Genomic DNA, 17,092 nt, shown 5'->3' with positions numbered 1-17,092 from the left:
AAGTCAGTGTTTCTTACCGAAGGCCTGAGCAGGCGCTGAGGGTGACGTCAGAGTTTGGATGTGCTTGCACCTCTCCATGGTAGTAGCAGTTATTCTGAAAGAGAAATCAAGTTTTAAATCACCGTAACATTTTGAATACTTCATTTTTCTACTTGTTTTGTAAATATTTGTTAATTTTCCACTGTTTTATCCTCCACATAAGGGTCACGGCGGAGCATCTGACCCCCATCTGACATAGCGCAAAAGGCAGAGGACACCCTGGACAGGTCAACAGCCACACCTACAGTCAATTTAGTGTGTCAAATTAACCTAATCTGCATGTTTTTAGACTATGGGCGGAAGCCGGAGTACCTGGAGAGAACAGAGCGCACAGGGGAACATGCAAACTCCTCACACCTCAGAAAGACCAGGATTCAAACCGGTGATCATAATCATCTTAGTGGGTCGCATTCTGTTTTCAGAATTTTTAAATCTGGCCCGGCTCAGCCAACTTAGGGTGAGGAGCTCGGACAAGCGGGAGAGGGACTCCAGCTGAGGTGGTTTGGGCATCTGGTTAGGATGTCTCCTAAGCCCCCATCCTGGGGAGTGCAGGTCCTTCTGGGAGAGGAGACCTCGGGGGCTGACCCTGGACACGCTGGAGGGATTGTATCTCTCGGCTGGGCTGGGAACGCCTTGGGATCTCCCCCCGGAGGAGCTAGTGGAGGGGGAAGGTTGGGGAGATGGAGGTCTGGGCTTCCTTGTTAAGGCTGCTACCCCGCGACCCAGAAACCACATAAGCGGAAACCACACAACGTTTAAATGTGAGAACAGTTGACATACATTAAATGGAATGCATCTTGTACTAAAGTAGAAGAATATTGTGGTTTCCTCATACGTCCACATCCTGTATTCATAGAATCTGCATTTATTCACATTTACTTTAGAGTTAATGGTTTGAAAAACTGTCCACATCTATTAATTTTGGTGTAAAAAAAAAAAGGGTTCAACACTCTTAACACACAACCTCACCACATGTGCATGTTGCCATAAAATTCATTAAAAGTTCAAAAAGCCAAAAATGTTTTAATTGTGGATTTAAAAATATGAGCAGATAAAACAGAGAGTCCAAGTGTGTGTGCTAGATAGATTAGAATAATCACAAGACACAGCAATGTTTGCAAGGTAAAAGTAGCTTCAACCACTGGATGATTAAATGTACAGTATTATGCTGTTTTCTCTTTCTTTCTAAAAGCTGACATTTCCTGAGCAAACAAGCCTCTTGAAATGAATGCAAGGCAGACGCAAGAAAATGAAATGGACGAGAGGTGACAGTAATATGGTGATTGTGTTTCCTTCATTAGTCCATCGCGGTCGCTGAGTAACAAAAGGGAAAGTGGACAAGTGTACGATTCGTCAAACACGAGAGGATCAGAGAGGGAATGAGTCTTGATGAAAAAGAAAATAAATCTCACTACACTGAGCATTCGTTGTTCCCAAGGAGGAAATAAGCAAAAACAAAAAGTCATTTTTATAAACATCTGTTTGAAGAGAGCAGCACATGTAAGTGAGCCAGGTGGTGATGGAATTAAGATTCATAACCGAGTATAAAAATAGAGCAGCTTCAACAACACAGCTCTGTTCTTAGGCTACGGTTGACCTACATTAGGTCACCTTCATGGTAACATCAGGCAGCAGTCTTTTTTTTTTTTTGCATATCTTTGTCTTTTTAAGTAAAATACATAAAAACAAAACATTTTTTTTTTATTATGTTTCCACAATTACAAGACATCCCGAGATGGGAAGAAAACACATTTCTATGGCGTCCTTGCTAATGTCTCATTTCTCATTTTCCTATTTGTGAGTTCTGTATCGACCGGTTACAATTCATTAAACCTCGAGGCTGCAAAAAAACGATTATATTCATGCCTGATTAATCTATAATTTTCCACTGATAAGTGGTGGTAAAAAAGAAGTGTTTTCCAAACTTCAAAATGACAACATCAACAAAGACATTCAACTAAGTGAAGCAGGTTTAAACTGAGCTAAAAACTCAGGTTTAAACATTGTCTGCATGACCTTGTACGTGCTGGAGGAGAAGGAGGAGGAAGAGGAGGAGGAGGAGGAGCAGCAGCAGCAGGAGAAATCTGTTTATTTTCACAGATTCCTCACAGCACACCTCTCTGTCTGCCGATCCATGATTAACACACGCATGGCTGAGTGCTCGCTTAGTTCTGAGACAATATGCTCCGACAGCGAGCAGCTGTGTGAGGTCTATCATGAACACAGTCTCGTGTGATGTGACAGCGCGATGCGACGCCTGTGACATCGTCTCGCTCAAAATCTGCATTTTTGTCTTAAAGTTGGAACCTTGTTCACGTCCTGACAGATGTCAGTATATGTAAAGTTGAAAGTGAAGTGAAGTATAGCATGCAGCACGACCTGTGCAATTTCTGTGTTTTCCTACAGGTGTTTCAGACGTAATGACACTATCCCAGACTGCCGGCCACTGATTGGTCAGAGTGCCGTCACAGGAAGAGACGTCCGACAATGCCGAACTGTAGATCAGTTAAAAAGACTTAACAATCCTAAAAATGTAGGTTAAGCTCCAACAAAAAGCTCAATATTTAAACAAAGTTGTCTGGTGTATTTAGCGACATCACTGCATCACAAACCCTGACGCTGTATTTCTGAGTCTGTGTACTGAACAAACATTTTTAATTAACTGATTCTAATGATTGAGTTACACTGAAAACAACTGCTTTACAAGTCACTCGTTTGTAAAACGACGTCACGCAGCCGCGCAGTGAAGACTCCGCCCACGCTGAGTGCTTTTGTAGTGGAAAACCAATCTAAGACGTGTTGTGCTGTGCCGTGCCGTGCCGTGCCGTGCCGAGGCGGAACCACAGTGAAAAAGGGCCGTGTGTGTGTCTGGTGCTCGGTCCTTCACCCTAGCAGTTATCAGGCAGTCGGCATCATGAGTGCTTTTTATTTTTTATCCCCCAGCCAACTTTATTGATCGATGGTTATCTGGACGTAGAGGATTTCAACCAATGAAAAAAGTTAAAAAGTTAAAAGAAGTACACCGTGTTTATGCATACAAAGATATTTTTTTACCCTACATTACTTCTTACTATCAGCGCTCTCGTTTTATGTTCCATCCAGTGTCTTGTGTTCTTACGTCTGGTTTGGATTCTGACGTCACCGCTTGCAAAAATAAATCAACATTCTCCTCCAAAGTGTAAATCACATGTTCACCGCTCAGTTTAACAGTGATGTTGTTTAAAACAAAAAAAGAAGTGTTAAGCCTGAGGCTGCCGACTCTGACGACCTGATGTCATGCACTGTAACCCGACATCTACACAAGTTGTACTAAAAATATCGACATCACCGACAGCGTTTGCAGCGATTAGGAGGTTTTTAATCATGAAAACAAGTTCATATATGTAAGTAGACCTCCATAACTAACATATGTGTGTGATACAAGCATTCTATGTCACCTTTAAGTTTTCATTTTGAAGAATATATAGCTATACTGCATTGGGTTGTATAGAAGAAAATAAGTGAAAATGTCCTCCTGTACCTTTATGAACCTATATTTAATGTGTGTTACTTATATGTTGTACCATTTGTTTTTCTCTTTCATTTATATAAAAAAAAATTCGTGTAGCACAGTGCGTGACCTTGATATTAACGTTTAATCTCAATTTTCCAAAGATTAAGGCACACTTAACACACCCATAGGAAAACTAGACTAGATCATCCTCTCAAAGGGGATTCCACAATAAAATCCTGATGGCAGTGTTGGCTTGAAAACAGAAAAAAAAAGAAGAAAAACACAGCTTTTTATTAAATAGGCCAGAGGATCTGTGCGTGTGTGTGTGTGTGTGTGTCCTGCTCAGAAACAACCAAGGCTTTTCAAACATCCTCAATCCAATTGTTATCTAATGCCTAACAAACAGTGTAGATTTAAAAGGAAAAAAGGGCAAAAACACTGAAACAGGGTCACTTGTTTTTTAACAGGGTGACTGACTGCAGAGCTGCAACTGCACGTTAGCTTGACCATAAATGTCAGACGCACTCGAGCGGCACCGTACCGTGAAGTTGTGAGCACCAGTGACTGCACTTCCATCCTCCTGGTAATGTGTCTCGGTGTAATGGCTCGCAAAGAGACCCCTGAGAAGAGAGGAAGAAGAGAAGAGAAAAGAAAAGAGACACAAACACATCAGACACTCAGGTATCTTAACATCAGAGAGAGTGAATTGATTTTTGTGCAAAAGATCTCTGGACCTTTTCTTTAAACTCTGTCGTCTGTGAGGATTTAGGGGATAAAATGTCAATGATACCTAAACATTGGTGGTGTCCTTGACTCACACGCCACGGATGAGCAGAAGCCCCACTGAGGTCATTTATTCTGTGCATGGGAGTATTTTAAACAGTAGGTCAGTGTGTGTGTGTGTGTGTGTGTGTTTCTCCTCAGGCCATGAGCAGATGGACGTAGTGAGCTCCACCCTCAGCACTGCTCAATGAGGAGCAGGAACACCCGTCCTTTTTTTTGCAGCTGCATAATCATACGGACATTAGGGAGGATGATCTAAGTATGCGTGTGTATACAATGTACATATACATAAACACTGATCTCATCAGGACCAGTAGGACTCATTGGGACCAAAACCAAAAGTCCTAATTAGGCAGAACCTCATGTCTTAGATTTGTGGTCACGGTTAGTGGAAAACCTGTCCAAATGAATAGAAGTCAATGCAATGTCCTAAGAATAGCTACATAAACCATGTGTGTGTGTGTGTGTGTCTTCAAGGTATTACTCATGTTGTGGGGACCTTAATCTGTTTACACTGTCACATTATGGGGACCAAAATCAAGTCCCCATAACATAAATTAGGGTCAGGGTTAAGGCCCTGGTATATTTCCGTGCACAGTGCGTTGGAATTGTGCACAAGATCGTGTTGGGTGCGGTTGGTAGGTGGAGTGTAAGCCCCTCCCACCAAACAGGAAAAAAAACATTTCCGTAAACAGAAGAAGCAGTCGCCAACGATAGTCATCCGAGCCTCAAGAGCTGTAGCGTCGTTCTCTTCTTCTCTGCGCGCCACTCCCTGCGTCCAGACTTGTACCGCCACCCAATGGTGAAGTGGGATACTACAGGACCCTGACGCGGGAGTATACCAGGGTCTGCGACGCACACTTTGGTGCGTGCGGCGCGTGCGTGGAAGTATACCACGGGCTTTAGGATTAGGCCAGTAGTAATTATGTCCCCAGGAACTGAATGTAAGTCAATGCAATGTCCTCCAAAGTCAAGAAAACCAGACTGTGTGTGTGTGTGTGTGTGTGTAAAAAGTGGCCAGAAAGAGTGCAAAAGAGAAGGCAAAACGAAAAATGCTGATTTGATTCCAGAATAGTACGACACAAAGGATCACAATATAAATGTTCTGACTGATATTGCAACTGTGACGTGATTTACTATTTGTAAGAATAATGATATTTGCATTTTAATTGCTATTTTCCATTCTTCATTTTCTCAAGAATATAAAACATCATACAAATTTGACATTGATTGCAGTGTTTAAACAAACCAATGTGTTTTCTTATGTATTTTCTGGGCCGGGAAAATTAATGTAGTAGTGCAATTTATTTCTTATCATCTTCTGATCACCTTTGTTTAATAAATATTTTATAAATAAATAATTGCAAATGTCACATAAGATATGTGTGTTTATTAAGGGGATTATAGAGCAAAAAACTAATCATCTTAAGTCTGGATCCGAAGTGCACTAAGTGCAAAACAACAACACGTTTTTTTTCCTGCATAAAACATGAGACTCACAAAGACAGAAATGGAGCCTGACAGGATTAAAAAACCAGAACATAGTGTTTCTCAAAACACTCATATCCCACAATGCTGTGCCATCCCACACAGCCTGCATCTACCGGAGAAAACAGAATTAGACGAGAGTCCATTAAGCTAATAATGATTTTTTTTCACCCCAATATCTTATCTGGACCATTTTAAGTTCATTTTCTTTCTACGACCTGTTCAAAAAAAAAAAAAGAAGAAGCATCAATCCTCTGTAGTCCAGACCATTTAGCTTCATTAAATACTTATTATCTCTTTAATGTGCCTTATCATGCCATTAGCACGGTTTTAAGCAAAGCTGATAAGCCACAGGCCTGTAATCACTTTAAAGAGACCGGCATGTCTCATTAAAAATGGATGACACATCAGAGAGGGAAGCATATGCTTAATAGAAACATGGCAAAATACCACCACTTTAAAAAAGTGCCTGTTACTTTACTGTCAATATTATATATAAAAAGACAGGATTTATGTCGTGGTCATTCCGGGCAAATGCTACACGTTTCGGGAAAAGCCAGCTTAGGCGTGAAAAGCATGTTTCCCGTGATGCTCTGACACTGTTTCGGAGCAAAGCTTGTGGGTTTTACATGCGTGTAATCAACTCTTTGGCAACAAGAGCACAGTGCAGCGGGTTTATTTATTTAGGCCACGAATGTTGATAACGGAGGAAACGCTGGGGAGTGTTTCCTCCGTCCTCCGCCCGCCGCTTTACCCTTCAACTCTGCGGTGTGGGATTGTGTTTACATGCGTCCGAGATCTGTGACCCTGCTGATGATCACGAAAACGTCCCCGGGCACATAGAAATAAATCTGAGCCGCTGGAGGAGTGACAATCCTTTAACGCTCCCGGAGCTTGCATGTCCTCATAAATAGGGGAGATTTTGCTCTTTTTATTGACAGCACTTAGGAAATGTCCTCCCTCCCCGCTGCAGCGGAGACGTGACGGTTATGGATTCCTTTGAAAGGCAGTAATGAAGGATGCAGATTCTCCCTGATTACTTCTATTTGTCACTTTTTTTTTTAGACTTGATGGTATTGTTTGCATTTAACTTGATCAATTTCACCGTTTTTAAATTTGTTTTTAAAGTGTTTTGCAACTAAAAGCACTGGATCAATACTAAGTTATCATTTGAAGATACTGCTGATGTAACTGGATGAAATATGGATGGAAGCTGGCACATGACATTAGTTTGAATGTCAGTGGAAAACCCAGTGTGACTTCCACGCGTTAACAAAAGGGCAGAATGAAAGAGAAATGCAGAATTTCTGATTAAAGCGCAAACGATGAACAAACTGTCATTTTACAGAATAAACAGTTTTTACCTGAGAACTAATATTAACTTTAACTTGATACTTTTCTGTAACATTTTTCTTCATCATTGCTTTGGTCAATAAGCATCGACTCGATGCTCCAAAGTGTGTGTGTTACGATTCAGTGCACACAGTCCAACGTTGAATCCGCTACGCTCATTGAAAAGGTTAATTGTGATGAATAAGCGGTTCTTTAATTAATAGAAACTCTATCAAATAAAATACTGTTTTAAAATAATCGTATTCTCTTTAGTTTAGCACCACACAAACAAACTCTTCTTCTCTAAAGGCCAGAAAAGTTTGTAAAAGTTAATTTTTCTGATAAAAATACAATATTTTAGGTCCAACTTTTGCGACCAATGCTTATTTGTAATTATAATCAATTATTATGTACATTAACTTCTCAATCACGGGGAATTTATTTGATATTTGATCCAGAAAATGTCCATCAGTGTTTCCCCAAACAGTTTCATCATACAGTAGATGAGCATTGGAACCACAATATGGTTCATTGTTAAAGAAAAAAAAAAAGCTGACATAACAAAACACACGCTAATGATTCACCGCGTAATAGATAAAAAAACATAATGAATAATTTCCACAATATTGAACAAATAATCTCAATGTGAAATGTAAATGCAGCCTTTGCATTTTGCTAACTATCGTCGCACATTGTGATGAATTGTTCAGTTCCATACTGTGGAGGTTATAATGTGTTTATAATATAATGTTTCCCACACTTACACACCGACATAAGTGTGGGAGTCTAAATAACAAGCAGTTCTTATTCAAATCTATCTTATTCTATCTATCTATACATATATATATATATATATATACACACATATATATATATATACCACACAACAGTCAATGAATGTCACACCCGGAGACATGACTAAAAACGCAGGGACATCGCAGGCAAGGACGCGGCAGAGAAACTCATTACAATGGACCGTATAAGACCTCACCTCCTTCATGACCTCTGTGGAAACGAAGGACACATACGGAGCGAGAGCGTCCTTACTGTGACCCACACACACACACACACACACACACGCGTGAGTCTTGTGTGAATGAAAGCGACCGCGTTTAATCATCGTCGTACACACTGTTTGCATGAATCACGGAATACAGTGTTCTGTGCAAAGTGAAACGCAACTGAAGCTCATTTGCATGAACGTGACTCCGCGTCTCGTGTAATCATTTCCTATTATACAAAAACCCCCTGAGCATGAGACCGTTTGAGAGAAATATAGCTCCTCCAGGAGTCGATCTGCTTCCTTTGAAGACTCATGACTGATCTTTTTTTTCTTCTTTAATCCACCCACCCCCCACCCCACAAGCCTGACCCTAAGCCTTATTCCAATAACTCCTACTTATGGTACTGTACGCCGAGATGAACTAAATAGGTGTGGTTGACAAGTCTAATTCTATTTCCACACGTGCATGCGGCTGCGTTCCAAATTGATTTACAGACAGCTCAGTGTCCCTGCAGCTTAGGCTCGGCTGTGTCGTGTGCACTGGAGTGAGGGATGGAGATGAGGGTGGGAGGAGCGGAGGGAGAGCAACACAGAAAAAAATCCCCCCTGAACCTGCGGAATTAGTGCCTTCCTTCCTTCCCTCCTTCACTCCACTCCTCTGGCTTTGTAAAAGATTACTCATGTAAGTTTTACTTCTCCATTAATCTGTTCTTTACAGTCGTTTCATCAGTTTTTCGGTTTCCCGGCGGCGTTTGTGTCCCAATTCAGGGAAGATTTGGTCAAAGTGATATGAGATGGTCTGATCTGTGGAAGGATTCTGTCGCACACTCACTGTTGCACGGAAAGCATTGTGTTGAAGCCACCTGCATCCCTAGTTTTGTAGCCTCGTCAGAGTCCAGTGGATTCAGGGACGGTTGACCCAGGAAGAATCCACACATTTAACGCTCTGGCAATTCTTTTTTCATAAAATAAAAACAATTTATTTGCAATTTAAGCTTCTTAAATGTGAACATTGTCAGGTTTCTTTGCTTCTTTATGACAATTGAGTTAGTTTGAGGATAAAAAAAACAAAAACAAATAAACAGGAGGTCATTGTCATTTTGATCAGTTTTTAAAAATAGTAAGATACCAAATAACCAAGAAAATGATCGACAGATTTATTGATTAAAAACAACTTAAAAGGCTGTCTTTGAAGGACGCGTCCCCTAAATTAGGAACACAACTTATACAGTGTTTGAACACCACACTGCTTTGAGCTATGCTAAATTATCTATAGATCCGCGCTTGACCTTTGTGTTTAGCCGATCATGGTTTGATGATGTTGAGGTAATGCTACCCCGGAGTAGAATTCTTCAAATCTTTCAGCTCTACTTTTTTAACACTTGATTGAAAACTATGCGAATAACACCACAAAATGTCCTATACAATGATATTATATGATTATATAAATGAAAATAGTCTTATGATGCAGCTATCTAAACACACACACTGCAAACTGGAATCGAGCAAATGTGGAGCTTTTTCTCAGGAAAATTGGGACAAAAACAAACATTAAACCATCCATTTTTTTATTTGAATTCAAACTACACTCCATCCATAAAGGACTACCATGGATGGGGTTTGACGGAGTGATCGGCCACTTTGACCAACAGAGAAAAAAAGAAGAATCCAATAGAGATGCTCGAGTGGGCAGCAGACCAATATCAACCAAGCAGGCTGACGAGTCGAAGCCTATTTAAATATTGACTGACCAAAGCAAAGAAACCAAAGCCGTTCACTGAGTCAAGAGCCTTTGTTTCAAGTCACACATTCGAAATCTTTTCAGCAAAGACATCACCACGGTCCACAGTGTTTTTTCAAATACAGATCTGATTCAAGGCAAAGGGGCAATGACACTGAATTTCTAGCATTTCTTGGTTTTACTGATTTAAGACAAATACAAATAAGAGTTATATGTTGATTTTCAAGTCAGATGGATATTAACACTCAAAAACATGGTTTTTAGATAACCAGAGATGTATGCATCTGTGATTTAAGTGATTTATTGAGATTATTGATATGTGATTGACTTGTACTGTATGCACGATGAAGGTTGCACCTTCTCTGAATGTTAGTTGTGTGTTGAGTTGTGCTCTTTTAGATCATATCAGTACATATGCTGTAGGTTCGATGTCTAGATGATGTATTTGAATGGTGTATTAACTTGCACTATATATATCTTACACTTTGACCCCTCCCCCTTAGGACTACAGATGGAAATTACAGTCTGGTACAAGCATCTCTGCTGTTTTATGCATCATGTAATTGTACACTGTCCTGATGAATAAAAAATGAAATGAAATGAAATATGACCATCATGATGATTTTATGACTGTAGAATCGATAGAATCGATGACATGACTTTCACTTTCGGTATCTGGCAGTTATTCCACCATTTCCGAATCACGGCACTGAGAAGCCGACGTCACAAACGTGTGACACTCTGGTGAATCTTGTCTGCGATTGGACGGCGGACGTTCCGTGGAAGTCCAGAGGTTCAAGTATGTGGGCGCAAGACTCTATTTATGTCATAGCACGTTCACACTAAAATGCAGCAAAGGGCGATAAAAGGCCCATGAGGGAGCATAGATAAAGTCATGTGACAGGACGACAATATCATTAACAGCTGACGTGGGACTGAATCTCAGTTAGGCACCGTTAGTTGTACAGGTAAAAAACTGTGTCGTGTTTGAGATAAATATGATTTGACTGGCTATGACTGTTGTTTTATTTGCATAGTGTGTTTTGATTGGCTGACACCGACGCAGGCCTGCCACTCGAAAAGCTGGACATTCGACGTCACAACATTCAAAGTGAATGAGCAGCATCTTTCATCGTCGCCAACAAAAGTGGACGCCGTCTGCTGGTATGCTGGTACGAGGCCAAACCACAACTCAAAATATACTGAATAATCACCAAAAAAGAACTTTGTGTGAATGGAAGGCAATGAGGAAAATAAACATTTCTCTTAATCTCTCAATCGCCAGGTCTTTCAATAGCACATATTGTAAATTCCCATTTACAGGAACATTTACAGTGTGGAGACCAACGTGATTGACGGCACAAGTCATCCAATAGGAGCCCGGCCACATCGCCAATCCGGAGGCTTCAGAAATTGGGAGTTCACACTCTTACGGGTGAGGTCACCACTGGTCGCCTCTCGTCTCCACCAACCTACGTGCGAATCATCCGCCTCTTACACCCCACAGGCATTCGCGGTGAAATGCATACGGTCTGATAACACATTCAAATGACATTTTCCCCCCCGTTCAATCACTGACCATATGATTTCTTTCATGCCTGCTCGGCTCGTTGAAGAATATATATGGACCCCGAGGAGCATCAGTGACAGAAAGTAATAAAATGCACTGATAGTGAGTGACAGCGAGGTCACGTGTTTTATTTCTTGTCAGGAGACGAGTAATAATGCATTGTTTGAAATAAAAAGCAGCCATGTTGACGATGCTGGTGCACTGCACGGCATCTGTACCACGTTCCTGATCAATGGAGCTAATACTGTGTGTAGAATAAGTGCCACAGCATGTGATTCTACATTGATGGTGAGGCCATTGTTGGCTTTCACGTCAGGAATGTCACAAAGCATCTCCAAAGGGTTCCATCGCAATGTTAACATTGTCTTTTATCATTCCAGAAATTCTCCTTTTTGCCACCCATTGCATTACATTTTACGAGCGCAGCAAAGTCTTAATAGAGTTTGTGTAAAAAGGTGCACGGCTGCAGGTGCAGAGCGAGGATTAAAAATGGCACGGTGTCAATCCCTGGAAACGTTTTATGCTTTTAATGAAAGCGCACGTCAGTTACGGTGTGAAACATTACGATTTTTGTCGCCGGAATTATTTCCCTCAGTTGTGAAGTAAGTGGCGGCCAAGAGCACTGAGGTAAAAAAAACGGAGCAGTTAAGAGAATGAGCTGCTTCATGGCTGTTGGCTTGAACGTCCGGAATATTCTAACTCAATTAAACGATCCTGACACTAAACATATTTTCCCTCAAAACTATACAAAGAACATGAAGTCATGTTCTTCCCCCTGCGCCCCTTTAAAGGGAATAGTCTGTCAAATCAGCGGGAGGGAAAAATGTGCTCACACAGAGCGCAGCGAGAGCGAGCGTGTGCATGAATAAAGACAAATTCTCCTACTTCTCATAGAGTGAAGGGGAAAAGAGGAGCTCGCTTTGTGTTAGTGAAAGGATGAAATGATCGTCTTTTCACTAGGATCATTATTTGTTGTTGTTCTGCTCCATTGTCTTTAAACCACCGTTTGATTTTTATTCTGTTTCTTGCGTGGTCTTATACATTTCTATCTTTCCTCTTTCATTGTCTAGCGCTTCCTCTAGCTGGAGCCAATCCCGGCTGACATGGGGCGAAAGACGGGGTACACACTGGACATGTCCCCAGTCCAATTGTGTCCAATTAACCTCTTGAATGTCGGGAGGGAAACAAAGAACCTGTGGAAAAACCCACTCACACACTCAGAAAGCTGAACTCGGCTGAACTGGGATTTGAACTGCCGACCTTACCAGGCCCCCACTAAAGGTTTTTTTTAAGGTATTTTACAGGTGGTTAACCATACACACTTGATACGTCTTGATAAGACAGTTTGAGTCAAAACAGTTTTTAACTTTAAAGATATTAAAGTTAAAAACTTCCTTATTATTAAGGAATTAAACATGTTTCTACATCAAAGTTCCTTAACTCTCCATTAAGACTGTGTACATTTAGTACATTTTTGAATAGACTTCTCACAAAGTTAAAAGAATACTTCGATTTGCATTTAGCTTTGTATTAGTAGAATAGAGGTAGTATTTTTGAAAAAGTGTGCTTCCCAAACTCATTTTTTCCTTAGTTGAGAAATATCTTCCTTCTTTTCTTTGTTACGTGCCCACCAGTGACACCTGGTCCTGTTAGCGTAGCTGTTAGCAAAGATGGCGGACACTGTTTCCATTCTGGGAATGAGGTACCGTCCCGTCCCCCTACAGGTGGGTCTAAAAAGTGCAGAATTGGCACGGACCAAATGTGACTGGTGGACACGTAACAAAAAAAAGAATGAAGATATTTCTCGACTCAGGGGAAAGTGAGGCTGGGAAGCAAACGTTTTCAAAAACACTACCCCTAATTTAGTAATACAAAGCTAAATGCAAATCTGTGAAGTATTCCTTTAAGTCAGCCGCTATATAAACACCAATTGAGTTCACTTCTCATTGTCAAACACTGAGAATGGAGCCAAAATAATAATAAATCCTGTCCATCCGGTTTTTGGCACCCCTTTTTGTTTGGGTACCAAGCACCAGGCTCCTGCTAGACACAGTCAAACCGAGAGTCATCACTTATGTACGATGGCGGTGTTTTCCGTGCGCTCTTCAGCCGTCTATCAAACTTGTCTTGTTGTGATAAACGACCGCATGTCAAGAAGAAACAACACTTTATGTTGGATGTCCTCCATTTTCTGCACTCTGCGTTTCACGGAGTCACATCCTTCTTCCTCTTCTCCGCTGTGGAATTTATGGGCCGAAACACATCACGCTATACATCAGATGTCACGCCAATTCAACTGACGCATAACGGGTACGTAAATAGCTACGTAATTAACGGATCTGGCGCGCTTACCCCTACAGTCTGAACACAGGGCAGATCAGGGTTTATCATTCCAAACTGCACTGCACCGCTTAGTGGAAAACAAGGCTTCAGTTAATGAGCGGCTGGTGTTAGTATTCTCTTCACATATCGCTCCACTGAGGCTGTTTGTTGAAAGCGATGCTCTTAAACATTATTCCATAGCGTATGATTCTTTATTAACTTAACAAGGGAGAGGCAAAAAATGGTTTCTGGTCAGTGGATGATGCCGATGATGACGGTACTAACTCAAAATACCCGCAGGCAAAAAAAATCACCATAACAAGCAGAGCGCCATGAAATCTTTATATGGCGCGTGAGGCGTTTGAAAAACGTGCTCTGAAGAGCAGAGAGCCGCCGTCGTGTCCGATCAATCTATTGAGTTTGACTGAAGTTGAAACCTGCTGCTGATGATCTTCAATTACTGACGGACAGATTCCTCAAAACACCGAAAACAGCAATAAAACGCTGCAGAGCATGAACCAACACGGAAAACAGAAAAATCAATCAATTCAGAATAATCATGTTAATGACTGAAGCACAACATCTGCACTGAGAGATTTTTCTTCAAAGATTCAAGTGTTTTCTTAAATTGAGTTTTTTTTCCCTGTTTAGAGCGGTTACAATGAACACTTACTCGATTCATCGATTATTAAATGAGTCGTCAACTATTTTGATCATCATTTTTTTTCGTTATTAAAACAAGTTTTATGATTTTTCAGCTTCTTAAATGTGAATATTTTCCAGTTTCTTTGCTCCAATGAAACCATTAAAACTGAAAAACTTTGGTTTGAAAAACAACTGATCAACATTTTTCCACATTTTCTGACTCAAACAATCGACAGAATGAACAGATGAATCGATGTATCCCTTATGTAACTTCACGAGACAATAGGTTGTCAGATAATGTCACTATTATTAAGTAATACTTGAAAATAAAAGCTATTTTTGAAGCAACAAATCACGGCAAAGGTAGTATTGCTTATACAAAAATGGCCCAAAAATATTAACCTCAATAAATCATCAGCTAATGATAATCAATTTGAACAAAAACACGTTTTTACAGTCAATGAAAAGTAATTGCAGTATCTGTAACGTCAGTATTTACACTTTAAAAAATGCTGTGACGCCAACAAAAAGCCAGAATGATAATAATAAAACAAAAATACTAAAAAATTTAAAGCTGTAGTCCGAAGTTCATCCAAAGACACTTTTATGTTGTGTGTTGAAATCCTCTTCACGTCAAGATGTCCATCAATAAATAAAGTTGTGTGCTTGTGCACTGTAACAGACTCAAAGGTCGGTGGGTTTGTGTGCGTAAAAAAAACCAACCCACAACATATGAAACACGTGGAAGACGAGCAAGTGCAATAGCTTTTACATCTTCATTAAAAGTTTGTGGGAAATAAGTATTCTAAACAACCTCTGGGAGAAGTTTTCGTATTCTCGTCCAGTGCGGAGATGAACTGCTGCTTCACTCCGGCTGTGCTGCTGTATTCCCATTCATAGCGAGCTACACACCGGAACTAATGAGTGACTGGGGATCTTCAAGGGAGGTGGTCTATTATTATTCATTGAAAAAGAGTAAACAAACGCATAAATGCTCATGTCAGAGGGTTCCTATCTGTCCAATTAATCTATGGTGTCTCCCCAGGGCAGCCTCACTGTTCAGCCATACTTTTTTGTCTTGGGGGGGGGGATGTGATTAGGAGCTGAGCAGAACAAAAAAATCTATTTTGTCTTTCTTCCTTTTTTTGCAAGAATAAATCAGAAACTAAAAAGGGAACATGAGGTAATTGAAGCATATCAATATGAATCATCCTCTCGCACAGTCAGAGCCATCGCAGCGATCGTGATTTGGTTTTTTTCAAAGTCGACGGACACAAGCGGCTCGACTCGGGGAAACTTTAACTCGCGCCCCGCAAGAGACGTCTGCCTCAGTGAGACACTTCATCTCTCCACCGACTGCACACACATCCCCAGCCATCAGCATTCTTCCCTCCTCGCCAACAGAAAAAAGGAAGCAGTCTCACGTCATTAAACCCCCGCTCTTAACACTTTCATGGACGCTGCGCCGATTCTCCAATTGGATAATAGTGTATAATTTGTCATTCTCCACCCCATTACCTTGTGAACATGGTGAAGAAAACTTTCACTTTGGCACTGATGTATCATTCTAACGTAGTGATCAGGGTGAGCAGTCTGTCACCAGTGCTGATGCTGCGCAACGCGAGGCTTCGATTCCTGGACGGAGCGGCGGCCGCTAAAACAACAGAGGGCCTTTAAGTTAGAGACAGGGAGACAGAGAGAGATATGTGTGTGTATATATATATATATATATATACATATATATATATATATATATATACAGTATATATATACATATATGTGTATATATATATATATCTAGAGAGAGATAGAGAGATATAGAGAGACAGAGGTATAAAGATATAGGAGATAGAGGTATACGTATATATATATATAGAGATATATAGATAGATATAAATAGATATGTAGATAGATAAAAAGACAGATAGGCATAGATAGAGGCAGATATATGGATAAAAAGATATATAGATATAGAGACAGATAGAAATAGACAGATATATATATATATACATACATATATATATATAAATGATAGATAGATAGATAGAAATATAGAAATAGAGAGACAGACAGAGGTATAAAGATATATACATACATATATAAATATACGTGTATATATATACACACATATATAGAGGTATACATAGTATATATATAGATATACATAGATACAGTATATAGATAGAAATAGAGACAGATAGAGATGTTGAGATAGAGAGGTATAACAATATAGGGGATAGCTATAGATGTAGAGATAGATATTGAGATATAGATATATATATATATATATACAGTTATATGTAGAATTATATCTTGAGATAAGTCTGCATTTGTAGGGTCATATTTCCTATATTTTTATTTGTTGTATCCTCATTATAAGTGTATAAGTGTATACTCTGTATAGTTTATTAAGTGTATACTAATGCATTGATATAACAAAGGAATCTCACAGTTTTGGGATCAGTAAAGCTCATCCATCTGTGCATACATTCATATACAATCACATTCAATATTACTCGTGAATATATTATAACTCTGTTATATCCCACTTTTATAGTTCATATAATAAATAAGTGATTGATGCTGAACAAAAACAACATTCACCTGCCTCTCTGCAGATTTCTTTTCAGAGCAAATCTGTCAAAAAAGACAAATGCAAATGTTTTTATAATTCCA

The 17,092-nt window shown here is 40.0% G+C and overlaps 1 protein-coding gene across 3 annotated transcripts in view; it reads right to left on the bottom strand.

The window, feature by feature from the left end:
* The window catches only part of adam12b (ADAM metallopeptidase domain 12b), a 99,395-nt gene that overhangs the window by 48,122 nt on the left and 34,181 nt on the right, over positions 1 to 17,092 (bottom strand). For all 3 annotated transcript variants that reach the window (XM_044046266.1, XM_044046268.1, XM_044046267.1), the window contains 2 exons: positions 4,074 to 4,152; positions 18 to 94 (listed from right to left, as the gene is read on the bottom strand). In XM_044046266.1, coding sequence (XP_043902201.1) covers positions 18 to 94; positions 4,074 to 4,152 — 156 coding nt within the window. The remainder of the gene's footprint in view (positions 1 to 17; positions 95 to 4,073; positions 4,153 to 17,092) is intronic.

This window comes from Solea senegalensis, linkage group LG15, assembly GCF_019176455.1.
Source record: "Solea senegalensis isolate Sse05_10M linkage group LG15, IFAPA_SoseM_1, whole genome shotgun sequence".
Taxonomy (NCBI): domain Eukaryota; kingdom Metazoa; phylum Chordata; class Actinopteri; order Pleuronectiformes; family Soleidae; genus Solea; species Solea senegalensis.
This window is presented reverse-complemented; position numbering and strand designations above follow the sequence as displayed.